This window comes from Lepidochelys kempii, chromosome 4, assembly GCF_965140285.1.
Source record: "Lepidochelys kempii isolate rLepKem1 chromosome 4, rLepKem1.hap1, whole genome shotgun sequence".
NCBI classification, from domain to species: domain Eukaryota; kingdom Metazoa; phylum Chordata; order Testudines; family Cheloniidae; genus Lepidochelys; species Lepidochelys kempii.
Genome location: NC_136383.1, coordinates 27,568,149 through 27,588,505, shown reverse-complemented (window position 1 = coordinate 27,588,505; position 20,357 = coordinate 27,568,149). Strand labels below are relative to the sequence as shown.

The following is a 20,357-nucleotide window of genomic DNA, read 5'->3' as shown; positions in this document are numbered from 1 at the left end:
CTTATAGGGGCAAACCAAATGTCTATAACCAGTTTTAAACTGATAGGTGTTCACATAGGGGTTTGCAGTGGTTTGTTTAAACCAGTGCATATGTGTGTGCCGGGAGAGTTCAAGGATGGAGATTTTGCCTGACTTCTGTACAGTGAGAAAGTTCCATGCACATTTCCCCTCAACTTTGTACACCTGTCTAGGCTAGAGACCCAATTTAGGGATATGTTTTACACTAGAGATTTATTCAAGTTGCAGCTATTCAGTCACTTCACATGACTACAATCAGAGCTTCTTTTGGTCAAGAATTGGTTTTATCGAGTCCAACTCTCACAATAGGGCATAGTGGGGTTATTTTAAAAACGGTCACTCTTGGAATATTTTTCTTTCACGTCTTCCCTTCTCTGATTATTCCTTGGTTTCATTCAAATGTTGTCTATCCCATTCCGTACGGTCACATACAATGAGTACATATTGCCCATGGCACTCCTACGACTATTATTACTCTTTTGCACTGTTTCAGCAACACAATTCCAAGTTAGCCTACATTCCTTCCATGGCTTTCCCTTCTGATGCTGTTGCTTTCATTCTGTCCTCAATATTGACACAGTTCCGTTATTATACCCTTAGGCCCTCTGTACACTATCCAGTTCTTTATTTAAACTATTACCTGCATTTGTGTGAAATTCACCCTTATGCACAGGGTCCCACTATGCCATAAGCAGCACTTAAACTCCACTAGAAGATTTAGGGCCAAATTCAGGGCCCACATAAGTAGCTAAGCCAGATGCCTGACACATGCAAGCAAGGGGTAAATCCTCCCACAGGTCATGGAGAAACTATGAGCTGCCAAGACTACTTCAGTACAATGGCTGAAGTAGCCACAAGAGGTGCTTATGAAGCCTCTACTACGGGAATGGGAAAGATGTGAGGACATGCATACTGGAACTTGCCATGTGGCCATAGGGCAGAGTGGGTATCCATGCCCACACACTTCCTGCATGCCCTTCATACAGCTCTCCTTTGTGCAGTGGAGCAGTACTAGTTTGCTTGACAAGCCCCCCCCCCCATATTTGTGGAAGACAATTGGTTTTGCTTGTTAATGATGGACTCAAGGGGTGTATGGGACTTTGTGCAGGCCCATTGCTCTGAAATAAATCTTACCCTATAGGCCTTAAACAAGATAGAAGGTAGAACCTCACAAACTTTGCCTGAAATATATAGACTATGGGTTCTCAACCTAATTATCATGATCCTCCTCCTTCCTCCCATATTGTTAAAGGGGAGTGAGGCATCATAGTTCAGGGCAGCTGCACCTGTATTTCTCTTTAGTGGCCCAGCAAGGGAACCCATTCTCAGCCTTCCAGTTCCCCAGCTGTTGCCTTTCTGGGTGAAGACCCACATCTCACTGCCTTCTGCCTGGGGTATGTCCATGCTGCTCAGTTCCCTGCCCTCACTGCACATTTCCCAGCACAGACAGGTTGCCCAAGGACACCTGCTTGCTTTCTCTTAAGAGATGCTTAACAGGTGTAATTTCTACAATTATAAGGTACCACACAGTTCTTTGTATGCCAGCCTACTTTATTAAAAGAACCTACATGTACGAGTATGCTAATAAGCTTACCACAGATAACCCCGATCCTAACATGGATTCTGGCAGTAGCAGTCCATCAATCCTCCCACCTGAGAACAAGGACTCAGTCAGTCTAACCCGATCCTAAGGTTTGGGGCCCTCCATGCACCCCGAGTCCTGTCCATTTGCTAAACCAGGAAGAAGGCCTTGCACTAGTTTAAAACCAGACTATTCATCCAAAAATCCTTTCTTTGTCTATTGGTCCCTGGAGAATCCAGTTTGAACTGGCATATACATTTCTCTCTCCAGGGAGGTGGCTTCAAAGTGTTGATCATGGAGGAAGCACATTAGCATCCCCCCGCCCTGCTAGAGAAGGTACATACAATGCTACAACACCACATAAACAATTTCATTTTTAATACAATGTACCCCAAGGGTATTAAGACTAATTCAGTAATGTTTACTTTATTTCCATAACGTTGTTAAGTATAGTAGGGGATATTGTCAGTCTGTCACATGGGGATCTGGTCAAGTGAGAAGGATCTTAGTTCTGGTCTGGAACTAAGGTGTCCCAATATGGAAAAGTCTGAGGACCACTTACGTAGACAGAAAACAGCATGTCCCTATGAGTGATAATCAATAGCTATTATGCAACTCTTACTGCCAAAATAACAGTAAATCTTACGAAAAACCAGTAGAAAGTTATCTATTTAAAATCCATGTTATGATTAAAATGAAGCAGAGAAAAGAGTCTTACATCTCCCTCCTTTTCATAGCATGGCATTGAAACTATCGGGAGCGCTTGCAACTGAACTGAAGTAATATCCAAATAGAAACAAGTCACAAGGTCACGGCCTTGCTGCACCTCCTTGATAGAGCAGTCATGCATTTTAGCCCTGGCATGCTTGTATCACATTGTGTAGCAAGAAGATAGATCTGGTAAATGGGGTTTTTACTTACTGTTGTGCTACGAAATATGAATGTTGTGACTTTTAAAAAAATACCTGAAAACTGAAATTGCCCATTGGAAGGGAAGATCAAACTTATGCAGCAGCAGCATAAACAAACACCCCTACTGAGTGGATGAAAATGGGGCATGGGGATGGGAGGAACATAGTAAGGTCAAAGCCATAGAAATAAAAGGAGAAGAGATTTAAAAAAAAAAACCAAAAATCTTTAGCAGTTTCTAGAAGTGCTATAGGCATATAGGGTACTATTTTACCCTGAATTTCATCACACAGAATTTCATCACACAGCAGTGGCAATCATGTATCTTTGTTATGAAATAAGACCTAATTTTAGTCTCATGGGCAAAGCCTGAGTAATGGGATTTGCCTGTGTATAGTAAGTATAGGCTGGGAGGACTGATTCCTACCTCCCAATGAGGCCTTCCAAGTAGAACCCAGGACATACATGCACGGAGTCCACAATGAGAATTGTGGATATGGGCAACATGACTTGACTGACTTATGCCTTTCTGTTCCATGAGGAATATAGGGCCTTCACCACTGCTTTCCATCTTTGATGGTCCCTTGCTGCCATCTTAGCTTCTTCCCGTGTCATTCTGATAGCTTTCAATCCAAAATAATGATGCTCCCCACTTCATGAAGTTGTTGCCCAGGAGATCTGTGCTGTGAATGAACCCACTGGCCACACTACATTCCTAACATACTTCTCCCTCCCTCTTCCAGAACAGAATGCTGCCAGAGTCCTACTCTGGAGCACAGAGGTAGCTGTGGAATCTACTGCATTGGTAGCCTTATGCATCCTGTATGTAGCTTGAGGATTTGCTCAATCAAAGAGTAACAGAAGGAACATAGTTGTGTTTGAACATTTTGTACTGTTTGGGCACTGACTTCATTTTATTAAATCACAATAATAGCTACTCCCACAACTACTGTTGCTATCCCAACAAGCTAAAAATCTATGCTGTAGTTCGCATTTGTCACTGTGGCACTCTGTACCCCAAAGCAATACCCTGGAACCCCCATATTCAGCACAGTCATGTAATTATGATATGTTTTGTACAATGTATGCCTTGTGAGGTATCATTTTGAAAGTCTTGATCTGTTGAACATTAGTATCCTGTTGGATTGTTTGAGCTATCGTATGACAAGTCATGAAGCTTTGCTATGTGTATGTTACTGAAATAATGTTGTGCGGTTGGCAATACCCACAGCTAGCCTTTCAGGTGCAACAATGGAGTAGCCAGACATGCTGATGGCCCATTAAAGGGAATCCACACTCCCCAGCGACCATCCCAGAAGACTTCTAAGAGAGAGAACATAGACAATGGAGAACATTTGACCAATGGGACCCCCACGTCACAAGCATAGATCTTTCTAGCAACCTGGAAGAAACTATAAAAGAAGGGGAAGTGACATCATGACTTGGCCTCACTCCCCCCACAACTCAACACCTGGAAACACATCTGGAGGACAAAGATTTTGAACTGGGGAGGGTGGCCCTGTGTGGAGGAGAGTTCCAGCCTATGTATTGAAGATCTGTGACCCATTTGTACCATCTATCAGAGTGAGACACTGCTTGCTTCAAATCCTGTCTAGTTTATAGAACTCAAATGTTATTTCTTAGGTAACCAACTTTGGTATCTACGCTTACTACTTATAATCACTTAAAATCTATCTTTCTGTAGTTAATACATCTGTTTTATATTTTACCTAAAACAGTGGGTTTTGGTTTAAGTGCTTGGGAAATCTCAGCTCAATTGACAAAGGTTAGTGTGTGTCCTCTCCACAGGTAATAAACTTACACTGGTCATGCTTCTGACTAGGGCAAGACAGTATATTTCAGGGGTGCAAGACTGAGGAGCTGGGGGAAATTGGCTGGAGCCTCTTTATTGTTGGTTCACGAGTGGCTGGGACAAGCATTCATGTAACTCAGTTGGCTGTGTCCCTGGCTGTGGATGTCTGTGTACGTGCAGTACCTGCCACAGGTTTGTAGCTTGTCACAGCATCACCGTGTGAGAGGAATATCCCAGGATGGTGGGACAGAGGGCTCAGCGTTCCCACAGTTCAGGTTGCACCCAGGGAACCCCATCACAGTCACCCTTTTTATATTGTCTTTCTTTAGTGCAGTGAACGTATATCTCACATTCTCACAGCTATGGGTTAATAGCAACCAACAAAGTTTAGCTTCAAAAACATCAAACAAATCAAAGAATGGTAATTCACACACATGAATTATGTGCCACAGCCACACACATAGCTTCCTCTTGCACAGACTGTACAGGTTCTTTTGCTTTGTCCCCAAGGCATTCTTCTTCTACAAGTAGTGCTCTATCCCCACCACTATAGCATCCTTAACAAACAGCAACAAAGAAAATAGATTTAAAAAACAAGCAAACAACCCACCAAAATCACAGTACAGCATGGTGCAAAAGAGGGGCAGGCATCAGTCAATAAGGGATTGTCTACACATGGAGTTATTCAGGAACAGTTACTCTTATATAACTTCATGGGTAGACGTTCTTATTCAGGAATAAGATTGTCTTGTTTCTGTTTAGCTTAACCCACTGCATTAAACTAAATAGGAATAAGGCACGGGAAATTTCACATGGTCTGTCCCAAAAGGGAGCAAACCACCCTGCACCTCTAAGAGCAGACAGCGTATGTGGGGGTCCTATACTTGCTCAAGGTCTCAGTGAGAGAGGTGTAGAATGGTGTCCTTTTCCTTTGAGGTGTGTTATCTAGGGCTGTGATTAGGTGCCTTCAAGGAAGAAGTCTAAAGATCAAGACAACATGAGCAGTTGGAGCAAGGGTGCAGGTGTCAGACAGTCCTACTGCCGGCTTCCACATGGAAGAATGACACACTATTGAAAACTATTAATAGTAGCACTGGATATGTTCCTTCCCCTTTCTGAATGAATTAAGCCAGAGCTGTTGTACTGGCATCAATAAATAAAAAACTTGCAGCAGGTGCTACCAGCTAGGCTGCCCCATTTCATTCCAGTCCAAGCAAACAGTCAGCCAGTTGTGGGGATGTTAAAGTGTTAGGAGATAATAGTGGCTCTGGTTCAAGCACCAAGTCTATTAAGGAAGGAGATTACTACTCCAATTATAGGACCAGTGGATGTGAATAACTCTTTCTATGGAACAACGATGAGGGTTTCCTTACCAGCCAACAAAATTTGGCTAGCAAGTAAACAAAGTTCAATGGACAGCTGCACAATATGTGCAGCATTGCTGATCAATTTACAGATCTTGCCACATGCCTATTGATTGACATACAGTAGGATGCAATTTAAGCATTATTATTTAATAATAATGACACATTTAAGCATTATTATTCCTGTCTTCCCTTTTTCTCTTATTGTATTTTTTTTATATCTTCATCTCTGAAGATTCTTAATACTGAGAAGTAAAAGAAAGAGGGTACAGGCATTTCTAGATTATTCTAGTAACACATTTTGGGTAAGAACCTTAGCAACATCAAGTTACCTGATTATTGGTAGTTGTTTTTTCTATTATTTTTTGTTCCAAAGCCAGTGAGATATTTTGACATTAAATCATTCTGTAACACAGACCCTCCTACAATTAAATGCTGTCTTCTGTGCTTGTTATATGTGAAGGCCAGAAAACTAAATTCTTTTCACACAGTAGACAGAGGAAGGCCTTGCTGCTGCTATGGGCTTTGTGGAGGTGGATAGAGGATTAACTGGAATGGTGCTATGTATGGGTACATGGGTTACAATGGTCCACCCATGTAAAACTCACTCCAGGGTGAGATTTTCAAAAGCGCTCAGCATCCACCAATTCCCACTAAGGACAATGGAAATTGCTAGGTGCTGAGTTTTTCAATTTCAGGGTAACTGCACCCCTAACCCCCCCTTCGGAGTCCCCTCCAGGAATGTCTAGCCAGGTCTCAGGACTCCACCAGTTACCTGGTCTCACTCCCTTCTGACTGGGCATTTTAAGGCTGCACAGCTCCCTACCTTACGTTGTGATATCCCCAGCAAGCCAGTTTGGACCCTAACAGCCAGTGCCTGTGCATTGCGTTCTCTCCGACTATGAACTGCATATTGCCAACAATTACAAGTTACAGAGAAAACATAAAAAACAATGAAAGTTCCTATACTCATGCTAAAATCTTAACAGAGGTCACCTATCAGCCTTATGGGGGCCCTAGTAGGCCAAAGTCTTTCTATCCCTTCTGCAACTGTTGGGACAGACGGTCCTGTCTGTGTTCTGGTTCAGAAAGAAGGGCCCTAGCCAGTTTAGACCCAGCCTTTCTATACCAGAAGCCCTTTCTCTGTCTGTTGGTCTCTGAAAAACCCAGTTTGAACCACTTTATACAAGCCTACCCAGGGGAGTGGAATCTCTCTGGAAGTGTTTACAACCTTAATCACTCTCCGTCCCCCACTGTTTTATAGTTCCTGGAGGCACTGTGGCAACCTCTCCCACCCCCAAATTGCATATGATCCCTGAGCAAGAGTGGTACATCAGCTATTCATAAACTTAATACAGTATGGTCCCCCAAAGATATTGCATGCAGTTGCAATATCTGTCATACTGAGTGAGCTCTTTTGAAAATCTGTGCATGTGTGATAATATCTCAAAAGGAAGTATGTGCACCCACTCTTTAAAGATTTTATAAGATTTGCATAACTTTTTATTTTTAATCAAGTCAAGGCAGATTAAGAAATATATGTCATGGTATTTCTTGAATTACAATGCCATCATCACAAAACAGAAACAAAAATATTGAGTCTGAAAATGATTTCTCTCTAGAAACTAAAACTATATAACAACATTTTGCATTCACAGTGGCCTCCATTTGAGGATCTCAAAATACTTTGTAATATTAATGAATTAGGTATCCAGCACCCCTGGGAGATGTGCATTATTAGCCCCTTTACATACAATGTCCTGAAACTGAGGCACAGAGAGAGCCAGTGCTATCCCCTTGAGGGCCCGAAGCAGGAATATTTTTGGCCACACAATACTAAAACAGGCAAGTTATTATAATAAAAAGCAAACGCCCCCCTCCCTTTAGCTGCTTGGGGCCAGAAGCAATCGCTTAGTTTGCTTATGCCTAGCACCAGCTCTGCACAGAGATATCAAGTGACTTCCCCAGGATCACCTAACAAGTGCACGGCAGAGTCCATGGAACTTCTAGAGCTATGCCTCACAAGACCATCCTTCCCCACCCCCATTATTACTTATTGAAATACTGTGTTTTTTGCTGTACAAAGCAGAGGAAAGGTAGAAGGACACACAGTATAATAATCTAATGTGCAGGATCTGCAATAGCTCTCACAGCTAGCTCAGCACCTCGGCATTTCCTGACTGTAAGGTTATTCCCCACTCTCCCAAACGCTACAGTGACTTTACTCTAATTAATTATACATTGGTTTGTTAAATGGCAGCCGCGAGTGAAAACCCATCCATCAACCTTCCGACTGGAAAGCTCCCATCCCAACCAGCCGAGGCCCCTCCCCCTGCCTTCGCAGAGAAGCATTACAGGCAAAGAAGGAAAAACACGGAAAAGCTACTGTCGGGAGCTTGGCTGATAAAGGCACCGGAGCAAGAGGAAACCTAACTGACGGCAGCCCCTAACCCCAAAGGGAAAGGGGCTGCAGCGGTGCATGGACGAGCCTGTCGTGTCTGTGCCTTGCTGCAAGGGACACACACGCAGGCGCGATCACCCTGGAGCTTTTCCTGTTGTGTAGCAGCAGCTACAGCGAGTGACAGGCGGAGGCCGCCCCCGCCAGCTAATGACACACGCCCGCTTTCTCCCTGTTGTTGCCGCTGCTGTTGTGGCCCTGGGGTTTGTAAAGTAAAAGGGGAGACGCCCCCCAACACCGCCGCTCTCCCGCAAACTCCTCGCCAGCCGCGGTGCAACAGCCGGGTGCAACCGAGAGCTTCCCTCCGGCCCACAGTCCTGCCCCACCTCTCCGCTCCCCAGGGCAAAGCCCACGAGGCGCTTTACTACTCTCCTCGCGGCTCAGCCAGGGCTGTGGAACGCTCCGGGGAGAATTCTACCCCCAGCGGCTGCTGCGCTCCCCCTCCCCCGCCCCCAGTCCGGCTAATGGGGAGAGCCGTCAGAACACCTGGGAGGAGAGGCGGGCGGCAGTTACCTGACAGTGATTGGCAGCGCGGCCTGAGCCAATGGCTGCGAGGGAGAGATGGGGGAGAAGGAGCTGGGAGGGAGGTGCGGGTGCAAGGCTAGGCGGTGAGGGTAGGTTGCGCCTTGGACCGTGTGCAGCTCAGTGGCTGTGTCTATGTGAGTGGAAGGAGAGAGGAGGGGGAAGAGACGTATCCAGATCCAGTGCAGCAGCCGGAGGAGCTGGAGCAGCAGCCGCTCTGCTGCTGCTGTGGGGGAAGGAAGCCCGGGGCTGCTGCATTTGTACCCTGATTATTTTTTTAAACTTATTTTTTTCTGGCTGCTTTTGCCTGTTATTTATGCAAAAAAATATAAATAAGGAAGCGAGTGGCGTGATTGAGATAAATAATTAAGTAGAGGAGGAGGAGGCGGCGGAGGAAGAAGAAGGAGGAGGAGGAGGACGAGAAGAAGCAAAGCAAAGCAAGCAGCAGGCAAGAGGGGCCGTAACTTTAACCACAGCCAAGGACCTAGAGACACTGACTGGCCGTTTGCTGCTGCAGCAGCCGTCTCAGCCTTGTGTCTGCGCTGTGTGAGGGAGAGAGCCCTTCCCTCCTGCCCCCAGCTGCTGGAAATGTCTGAGCATAAGGCAATTGATCCAAAGTTATCAACGACGGACAGGGTGGTGAAAGGTAAGTGCTGTGCCGTGCACAGACGGACACACACAGCCAGCTGTCTGCTTGCACTGCCCCGCCTCCATTTTTTCAAAATTTGGCTACCTCCGTCCTCCAAGATCCTGTACGTCTCTCCCCCCTCCAAGGAACGGGGTCTGCCTATTTACTGTGGCTGCAGTTGTTAAATGGGCGAGACGTGTTTGGAGGGGGGTGGAGGAGGCGGTGATTGGGGAGTGAATAGGGAGTAACTGCTGTGATAGATATAGGAAGTGGTGGCTGCTGGTCAGGGTTGTGTCTGGGGGTGGTAATTTGATTGATTGGTATCATTGCACTATTGACTCGGCGATTGGGTTTGCTCGGGAGATCGCTCTGCCTAGGGCTACATTGCAGCATTTTCTCCCCCCTGCCTCCCCCTCTCTGCCTTCAGTGATTGCACAGGGCTCGCGCGAGAGAGAGGGGGAGCCCCAGCTTCCTTAGTTGCGGGAGTGTCTGAGGCAGAAGGGAGGGGAGGGACCAAAGCACAAGAGCCTGGCTCCCTCCCCTCCTCTGGCTACTTCTTCGGGCATTTCCCCCTCCCGCGCCTGATCCGAGCCCCGTTGGGTGGCTGGGTTCGCACGCAGACTCCGCTGTCTGTAGGCAGATCTTGTCACTGCCTTTCAGCTCCCCGCATGCATGAAAATGCCCGTAAATCCCCCGATCCTGACAGCTGGGGCTCTCCTTCCTCACCCGCCCCACTCCTCCCTCGCGTCGCTGACATATGTCCTCTCCCTTCCCTCTCTCAAACGTGCTGCTTGGTGGGGGTGACACCTGGAGCCAGGGGTTGATTCACAGAGAATTCTCTATTCGGGCGGGGACGTTGCTTTAATGTGTAAGAACCGGGGGTCCTTGATGGTCTATTTCTCCACTCTTCCAGAAGGAGAATCCACCGATCTCTCTCTCTGTATACACAGTACACACCGAGCCTATCCACCTAGCCACCAGTGTTGGTGGGGTGAGGAAGAGCCTTTGCAGCAGCAGTGGGAAGTTCTTTTTTTTCCCTCTGGGCGATGCCATCTAGTCCAGTAGCCAAATGACTTTCGTTTAGGGAGGGGGACGTGACTCAAGAATGTGGAATATTTATCCAGGATCATCCTCTCTAGGAGATGAAAATGCATGTACTAGCTGCATAATACATGCTGAACATTAAGCACAGTAGAAGGCAATCCAAGCCACTTCCCCCATCATGGTTATTGGTTATGGTTTGGCCTGGTTGAATGTGAAGTTGTCCAGCAGAGATACTGTGTGCCCTTGTATCTTTGCATGTGTGCGCACATATCTGCGTGTGGGTGTTTCCCACAAATGAGTATAATCTCGGTGACTTCGCTCCATTGTAAAAACATACATCTATGTTCTATGAGCTTGAATGCTCCAGGGCCACTCGTTTGTTGGGTGACGTTTGTTGGGTGAAAACACATCTGAGAGTTTTCATTAGCCACACAAACACAGTGCGCAGCAATAAAAGAATGTTTATTCCGGTATGGAACAAATGTGTGTGATTTTTTAATACATGTACAATGCTTACAGCAAATGTGCGTATTTCTGTGTATGTACTTAGGTGTAATACAGTGTATCCATCATAGGCTATAAACCTGTATTTATCTCCAGATTTTTTGGTGAAATATGGACCCCAAATGGGCTGTGAATGCTTCCAGAATCCAAGAAACTGAGAAAAAAATGGCTCTGTAGCATGCACAATTTCATGTGTTTTCTTGAGCATCAACGAAAACCAAATGTAAATCTTACTGAGAGATTCACCTCATTTAAATCCTTCTGTATTTTAATTTTCTGTTTTTTTTCTGATTGTTTCATATCCAAGAGTTATTGTTTTGTTTTTTTTAAAGAAACTTGGTTGTATGTGCCATAGTAACAGAGTTTTAAAAAATGGAGTTTGCCTTTATCTTGTGAAATAAGAAATATTTGTTGCATGAGTTAGGCAATATTACATTGAATCATGGTCCTGTGACATCACACTAAAAGAGCAAGGCTTTAAAAGTTTGTAATATATGACTATAGACTTTTCTGATACCCTTCAATTATAGATATCACAAATATTTCATACATTACAAATATTTTGCATAATGTCTGGAGTACACTAGTAATTGGGGGTTGAATGACGATTTCTTCTTAAATTTTGTGTTTGACTATGTGTAAAGGTAGGACCAAATTCTATGGACTTTACTCAGGGAAAACTTAAATTCAGTGGATATTCTTTATGAGTAAGAACAGATGCAGGATTTGACTTATGATCTTTTTACTTAAATAAAATAAAATAAAATCATCTTTGCTTTTATGAATGCCGATAAATAAAATTGCTACTTCTGCATTTAATAATAGACTCCGTTACTGTTGTCTTTAAAGGTACTATAATAAGTCTAGGGTGGTGGTGTTTTGTTTTTTTTTAACACGGTGTGAGGTTTTAGTCTCATTCTGACTCTTAACCTTAAATCACTCTTCACATTGTTACACTTCATTCTGTGTTAATAAGTATATAGGCTCCAAACTTCCCAGAAACACTATTTCCAAGATACCTTGACAGCACATATAGTTGGGATTTCTTACATTTTTTTTTTTTGTAGATTTTGTGAGCATTCAGTCCACCAAACATTTAAGATTTTATTCCTTTTATGAAGTATTCATTAAGAGGAATTGAAGGAAGGAACAGAAATTGACCTAAATCATGCTTAGAAGATTTATTCATTCATCTGGCCTGATAGTTGTTATATGTCAACCTTTTGTAGTTAATATTTGGATTCATTTAACTGGATTCATTCTTTCATTAAACACCAAAATCCGGTTAAATGCTTAAATGCAGAACCTGGAGTGAGTAATGCACAGTGAACTCTTAATAGGAGTACTTTTATATTGTATCATATTCATTTTAAATTGCATTCACTGAACTGCTTTTTTATTGTTTTAGAAGCATAAATGAAGAAAGATAGTAATGTAGCTTTTTTCACTTGTAATAACAAAACAAATGTGATTCTTAACTTAATTTAGTGCTGTAGGATTCCAGGTCCTGTATTGCATTAGTCAAAGTTATAGTGTTTCTTTTTCATAGGTCATTATCTATATCTTCTTGAGAGGAAAAGCTGAATAGCCTTGCAATGGTAAAATTAATAAAAATCAAATATTAAAACACACATGGAGATAATCAGTGAGCCTTAAATTTAACAAAGAAAAATGCATAATTATTTGAATCCTCTGGACCATGTTCAGATATAACCAGTGCAAACTGAGAGGGTTTTTTTTTTTTTTTTAATTCATAAATAAATAGAAAAATGGAACCTTATTTGGGGAAGAAACGTTTTTTTGGTCATGTATGTAGGCTTTAGATTTGATTAATTCTTCTGACTGCACAAGAAGCAGTGGCTTTACCGGTCAGGATCTGATAATTTACCTACTGCAAAGTTATAAGTTTAGTTTTGAAAGATCACAATTAGTCAACACATGACAGAAGATGTCTTGTTATATCAAGATCTCCAAGCTTTGTCTGAACCTTAGGTAGGGACTACTACATAACAGTTAGTGGAGGGTTTGAGGGGGTGAGAATTCTAGCAGCTTTAAACAGATTGCTATATTGCTGACACCTGTTGGGTGGGGTTTTTTCTTTTTTTTCTAAAGATACTGCTAAAGAGAATGACTCTAAAGATGAGAAATGACTTAAGTACAAGTAAGCATTTCATACCCTGCCACTCGCATGGAATTTTCTAGACTATCAAATCGATTTAACGCAAAGTAAAATGTCCTGTCTTTATCGCAGTACAGTTAGGTGTTACTGAATGCTTTGTGAGATCTTGGCTTTCTCCTGCCTGCATTATGTCATTTGTTCACAATGGCACCTGACAGCTTATTGAGTGAAATCTTAATACTCACATGTCCGAAATTACTGTACAGTGAGCAATATGAAGAAGTAATTCAAACCCATGTATTAAAATGGCAAATTTTCAAAAGCAAATTCACTTTTTTTGTAAGAGTTGACAAAAGTGTATTCTTGGGAATGGTAGGGAAAGAGTATCCTGCATGTCAGTCTGAAGGATACTATTATACTTCGGTCAAGCAATGGTTACTCCACTTCTTTCGCCTGAGTCATTCTGATGCAAAGAGGGTTAAGAACTTCTTGCAACTGTAACCTAGACAAGTCAGCTTTAGATTGTTGGAATTAACATGTGATAATACTATTTTAAAATGTATTGTTCTGCAAACACCCATATGATTAGTTCAGTGGGATTACACATATGCCTAAAGCTGTGCACGAGCCTGAGTGTTTGCAGGATTGAGGCCCTTAAAACCTCAGTGTTGATGAAAGGTGCTGGCTTGAAAACCCTGTAGACTGAAGTCCTTCATGTGCCCGTAGAAAGGTATGACACAGATGCTGACAGGATAAGCTTCTCCATGTCACTCTCCTTATGAGCTTCTAGCCCACCCCTTGGGAAGAATATGTGGCTAATTATCCACACTAGTTTACCACTTGAAGCCTCTGAAACTTGCCAGTGGGGGTGTCAGTGTGCTAGGTTTGGCACTGGATTTTAAGTTGGGGATACCTGGCACTGGAAGCTGGGCTGAGAGTACTAACTCACTCCACAAAAGTCACAGAACAGTTTTCTGATGGCAACATCTTTTGATCACTTGGCAAGATTTGAACCAGTGACCTAGAAGGGAAAGGCTCTCTATCACATTACCGGTCTCTTCAGAATGTTCTACATTGCATTACAGTCTCCTGAAATGCTTGTGTTTCTAAAATATATGGATAGATTTATTTGTTTTTTGGTCTGGCCCGAACTCTCTGTATTTAAATATAATCTCTTAGGTATTGAGGGATAAAATATCAAACAAATAAAGTAGCATGTATAGTTACACTAGCATGTGTTCATCAAATCAGTACACTTTTTGTGGCTAGTCTTGATTTTTAGGTTCATATTTGTGTGTAATGGTGACTGGTACCTATTGCTATGAGCAAGAGGATAAGGCTCAGTGGAAACTCTAAACCTCAGTACTTAGAAAAATGTATGCACTTTTTGTAGGGCAGTGCCTCAAACTGGAATCCAGAGCCCTCCCAGGTGTATTGCAGAACTGTTCCCCTTTGATGAAGCAAATGTAAGTCTTCAAGCACTGATGCTTCTCACTGTCTAGAGCTGACACGAGGATATTTTTTAGGTTTTGTTTTCAGTTTTTTTTTAAACCAACTAAACTTTTAAAAATAAGACTTTCCACCTTTGCAGCTGCTTCATGTATGTCTTGTTTGATGCTTCTTTGGTGTGAATGGAGTGATCCTCAAAACTGGTGAATTAGCAAATACACGTTAGGAATTAATCTTGTTAAGTGACCTGAACGAAGGGAGATTAGATACTTAAAATGCTTCTTTTCCCTGAATAGGAAACAGTAGACACATGAACAAGGAGTGTGGAGGGAGTCACTTGGTGGCTGATGTGACATTAATCCTGAATGCTTTTTATGATGTCTCCTTAATATTGTCATAACAGTACACTTGCATGTAATAAAGGATTGCACTTTCTGGACAGAAAGTGTGGGATCAGGTTTGGAGGGAGGAGATGCAGGAGACCATCAGCATTCAGCAGTATGAAAAACTGTACCACTGCTATCACTTGGGATTGTCTGCTCTTGATCCATTCTTTAAACTTCATATAAGACATTAAACATGCCCCGTGCCTCTGTTTTGGTAACTTTTTAGATCCCATTGCATTCTTCAAAAGAACAAAGAATCTTGACCCATCTGTCCTCACTCAGTAAAACAGGCCATGTAAACTACAGTTGAGGAAAGAATGATAACTTCATATTGCATAGTCCCTGCACTACAGTTCGTCAAAGAAAATACCTTGGCTCACTTCAGTTCTTATATGTATTTGGCCTGATTGTGGTCCCACACTGGTCTAAAACAGGATTAACTCAGTGAATTCCATCAGTGGAATGCTGGTTGGTGTGTGTGTTTTTTTTCAGACTGATCCAGTATGTGTAGAACTTGCACTGTGTGTACATAATATATACAACTAGTATTCATTTTTATTATAATAATATTGAAACAGTAATCTGAACAAGTTTAATCAAAACACATATCCTTCTAGAATTTTATTTGTGCAGTAATGTTGTTTCACTTAGCTAGTCATTAATTTGCTTAACCTTTGCTTAGCCATGAATACTATCATTTTTGTAAATAAAATCAATTAATCAAATAAACTTTTCACATCTCCCATCTAAGACCTTCTCTTGTACAAACCCACTGAAGGGAAACACAACTCATCTTAATTAGAATTTTGCTGTCTGGAGAGGTCTTTGATGGATGGTGAAGAACTGTCAGGCGGCTTTGTGAATGCCTCGAAGCCAAAGATTTTCTGGGGAAAGGCTTGGTCAAACGGTGGATAGAAAGTTTTCTACGCAATTGATAGCTCTGTGCTGACCCATGCTCTCTCCTATTCTGTGCTTGGTTTCAGACTGCAGAGGGTGCATGCTTTTGCTCCCATCAGTGGAGTTAGGAACTGTGAAAAGGGAGTTAATGCTGAGTGTTGTTAACCTTAATGTATGCAGCAAATTGTAACCTATTCTGCCACTTTCCATTGGAGAATGCTGCATAGCACAGAGCAGCTATTTCTAACTTTCTTCTCTATTTCTTCTTCTCCACCCCTAAATCAGGCCATACTTATTTTTGTTGCATGCTTCTCTCTTGGTGCAAGTAGACACTTTTACTGTCTTGTTCTCCAATATGTGCCATGCAACAGAACGAGAGCGTATGAATAGTGAGATTATCCTTCACTGGGTGTCTTTGGGGTCACAGTATTTCAGTCGCTCCCACAAGTTTCAGAAGCTTAGGCAAGCCCCTATTGTTCAAAAACCTTTAGAAATACCAGTTTGAAAATTCAGTTCAGCCATTATTAATAAGTAAGTGGTGGCAGTTTGCATTGAACTGCTTTATTTTTCAATTCTCCAATGTGGCTTTAAAATTAAAAAGTGCCCTTTTGTCACAAGTTTCTGTGTAGTCACTTTTTGTATTTTTAAAAAGTACAAAAGTACTAAAATCTGGGTTTGGTACTGCATTTAAATATCAATGCTAGTTCTGACAAGAATGCTCAGACAAATTGAAGTAACATCTCATGTTAAGGGCTATATTTCCTTCTGGTACCTGCGAAGAAGTGTCGGAGACACATTTTCTGCATTATTTATTTCTAAAAGTGTATTTTAAGGGATATTTATACAAATATGATTGAAGGCTCTTAAAACTTATAAAGTGTGCCCCAAAGGAAGCCACAACTTTCTAAAGAGAAACCCACTTCAAGGAGACTTCAGATAAAAGAATCTGAGAATGAACACTTTTTATGTGGTTACATGAGCTGAATTTAAGATGTTATTATGCATCCCATCAGTTCTCGAAGTTGAACACTTAACAACCATTTCCCCTTCTGATGAGTCAATACCTCCCTCACTTTCTCCCATAAAAGATCATTGATGGCCTGTTAGTCAATTATGTAATCATGATAAAATGTATGGCCCGAGCCCCGCAAATAAATAAGCATGTGAGTAAAGTTACTCACCTGATCTATCTTGCATTGAATAACCGGCTGTTCAGATAATGGATCAAACATATATTAATGGAAAGTACAAAGCTCTGTTTCTTTTACTTTCTTTCTCTTCCCTTGCTGTGCTGCAGAGGTAGGACATTGTATGTGGAGAAACAGGGAGCAGAAGAATGCTTTGATCATGAAAGTTACTTCTAATTGCTAAAACCCTTTACTGCTGCTCTTCTCATTTTTTCTCTGCTTACTCCTCCACCAAAAAGTTGCCACTGTGATGGTACCTCTTTGACACAGTAATTTGCATGCATTTTGAAACTGACTAGATCTATTTTTATAGGCAAGGTTAGGCATGTTAACGTTGGCATGGCAACCCTGCTGTATGAAGAGAACGTGACTCTTATTTATTTCAGATTTAACCAGGGTGCCAACAGGAGTTCGGAATAACGCAATTTATCTGTGGACCCTGGGGCAAAAATTCCAAAAGACAGACACACAAATCCTGTTTCTGATTTATTAGATAGTTTACGTGAGGTGGGTTTTTTTTTTTTTTTAAAGGGTAAGATGCCAATTCTGCCTTGAGCATACGTGGGTTTTGGGAACTGAATTATTAGATTCCTATACAGTACAAAGCCTTTTACCGAAGCTTGAAAAAAATTTACTTGACGCTTCCTGGCCTAAGGACTACCCCTGCTAGCTAGGGTGAAGGAACTTGTGCAGCAGCGCCCTCTGCAATTTAAAAAAATAAAGCCGATGTGTGCTGTACTTAGTCACAGCCTCCTTTGTTTTCAGTTTGCTTTTCACTCTTCTTCCCTCCCCTGTTCGTTCTTTCTGTCCCTACATTGTGTTCTTTTCCTTTCCCTCTTCTCTCCTTCCCTGCTAACGCTATAGACGTGTATGCTCCTCAGTTTTGTATATACTTCTACATGTGCTTCCCTTTAAGCCAGAGGTGGGCAAACTGTGACCCGCGGGCCAGAGCCGGCCCGTGGGACTGTACTGCCCAGCCCCTGAGCTCCGGCCGGGGAGGCTAGCCCCTGGCCCCTTCCCCGCACCCTGAGCACGCCGCGCCGTGGCTGCGTGGCTGGCTCCAGCATGGTAAGGGGGTGGGGAGCGGGGGGGTCCCGGGGTGGTAGTCAAGGGACAGGAAGCAGGGGGTGATTGGATGGGTCAGGGGTTCTGGGGGTGGCAGTCAGGGGACAGGGAGCGGGGGGGTGGATGGGTCGGAGGTTCTGGGGGGGCAGTCGGGGCGGGGGGGTTGGATGGGGCGGGGGTTCTAGGGTAGCAGTCAGGGAGCAGAGGGCGTTGGATGGGTCTGGGGTTTTCAGCGGGTGGTCAGGAGACTGGGAACAGGGAGGGTTGGATAGGGTGTGGGAGTCCCGGGGCCAGTCAGGCGTGTGGATAGGGGTTGGGGCAGGCAGGGGACAGGGAGAAGGGGGTGGGGGTTGGATAGGTGGTGAGGTCCTGGGGGGCAGTTAGGGGTGGAATTGTACATACTTCAGAATTGGATGATTAGATTGTAGGTTTCTTGGGGCAGGGCCCAGGTATGTGGTATGTGTTGTATCTTCTGTGAAGTGCTTAGCACACGTGTATGTTCTGTAAAGTATTAATTGTCAATCTCCCCCATCCACGCAGTCATGTGTGGCTTGGAACCTAATGCCAGACACCTAATAGCCAGAGGACTAGATGAAGATCCAGGGATGATGGTCAGGTGAGAAGCTAAGACCTCTCTTCCGCCCCTCCCCCACCCCCACTGTGAAATGGGGAACACCTAGGGTGACCAGATGTCCCGATTTTATAAGGACAGTCCAATTTTGGGGGCTTTTTCTTATATAGGCACCTATTACTCCCCCCACCCACCTCCATCCCGATTTTTTTTTTACACTTGCTATCTGGTCACCCGAGGAACACCTGCCAGATTTGTCTGTGGATCTTTTTCAGGGTTCTGTTTATCTTGTTACCTCTGGCTAATAGGTCTCGAATCTCATTAAAGCCTTCAACATCAGGTAACAGCTACAAGAGACAAGACCGCTATTTCGGTGTTCTATCCAGCCCCCATGTACAAATCCACCTACTCCCAGAGCCTCCTGACTACTGTGAGGGTGCTGCTCGTTTGGGTGTGCATGGCTGCTATCTTCTCCTGCAGCTTCGGATTTCTTTTGCATCTTCCCCTCCTAATGACTATCTCTAGTGCCTACCTCTGCTGGTGCCCATAGCTTTTCCCAGGATCTAATAAAGCAAAGTTGACTTGACTCTTGTGGTTTCATTGTTGCTTGCAAGATGCTCCATGGCAGCTCTGAAAACTCTCAGCGTGCCTGTCAGTTTTTGCAACTTGGAAAAGTGCTGAGCAACAGCCTAGGCACTGGAGCGGACTGTCTGCATGCTTCAGAAGACCCCACTGCCGTGGCTTACACTCTGCTCATGTTTGGAAGTTCACCTGGGCGACCAAAAGGGATATACTTTAGCTGGCAGGGGGACGGGGAGGGGTTGCTTGCATGCTGCCGAAATGGATGGTATTCGCCCAGGAAAGTTTCTTCATCACCACAGATCAGTGGGTTTTTCAAGTCTTGCTTCTTGCACTTCTAAACATCCTTTGTAAAGAACATATTGTAAAGCAGCCGAAGAGGGTGGGGAGGAGGAATTATGGTAAAAAGAATGTTAAGGGATTGATGGATTTTTTTTTATGAAGTAGCAGCTGTTTTTCCCAATATCCCTCATATTTTAAGAGGCAGAACAATACAAAAGGGCATATTGAGGCGAATAGAACAAAAAATCTGATGCAGTATAGAGTTGTCTAAATGAAAAGTGCAGGATTAATATAAAATATTTGATCGTTCAAACCATTATTGGGGTAATATGACATGTCAGTCTTAAAATCTACATGATCACTTATTAATTTCCCCATCCATCGTTTTGTGAGATGCAGCTTAGCCAATTTATAGCAGCTCATTACTTGTATAGATCAAAATACAGTAGTACTTGCCTTGAATTGGCTGAATTGTTGTGAACAAGCATGTTGTATTTTGGTTTCTTTCATGAGTTCTGCTACGCACAAGGTGAGATGAAAATCCAAAATCTACAGATGGTGTGGGCTGTACTCTTCACTGAAGAAATCATTCTGACTATTTAAAACATAAATTGGTGATGGAACAAGTGCTGCATAAATACTTGACTCTGATGCCACCGCATCTATGCAGTATTGCCATGAAATTGAAACATACTTTGAATTTCTGATCCGAATAATGAAAATAGCATGTGCTGACCAATATAGATTGTGGTATTGCCGATAGACCTTCAGGTTCCCACAAAGCATCGTTCAGTTTATTTAGTTAGCAATTCTGCATGTGGCTTTCATATTTGGCTTTTATTTTAAAGCTTTTGAGTTTATTTCCCGTTTTAGGACCATTTATCTGGGCTAGAAAGGATTTCCTTCCAAAATAATGGGCATTTCAAAGCATGAACATTCCAGCAGCCACACCGTGGGTGATAGACGATTGCAGAATCTTC

The 20,357-nt window shown here is 43.1% G+C and overlaps 1 protein-coding gene across 3 annotated transcripts in view; it reads left to right on the top strand.

Moving 5' to 3' along the window:
- The first annotated feature begins 8,776 nt into the window (after window positions 1-8,776).
- The window catches only part of PPP3CA (protein phosphatase 3 catalytic subunit alpha), a 334,463-nt gene continuing 322,882 nt past the window's right edge, over window positions 8,777-20,357 (top strand). For all 3 annotated transcript variants that reach the window (XM_073340796.2, XM_073340795.2, XM_073340794.2), the window contains exon 1: window positions 8,777-9,312. In XM_073340796.2, the coding sequence (XP_073196897.1) occupies window positions 9,255-9,312 (58 nt within the window). In that variant the 5' untranslated portion in view covers window positions 8,777-9,254. The remainder of the gene's footprint in view (window positions 9,313-20,357) is intronic.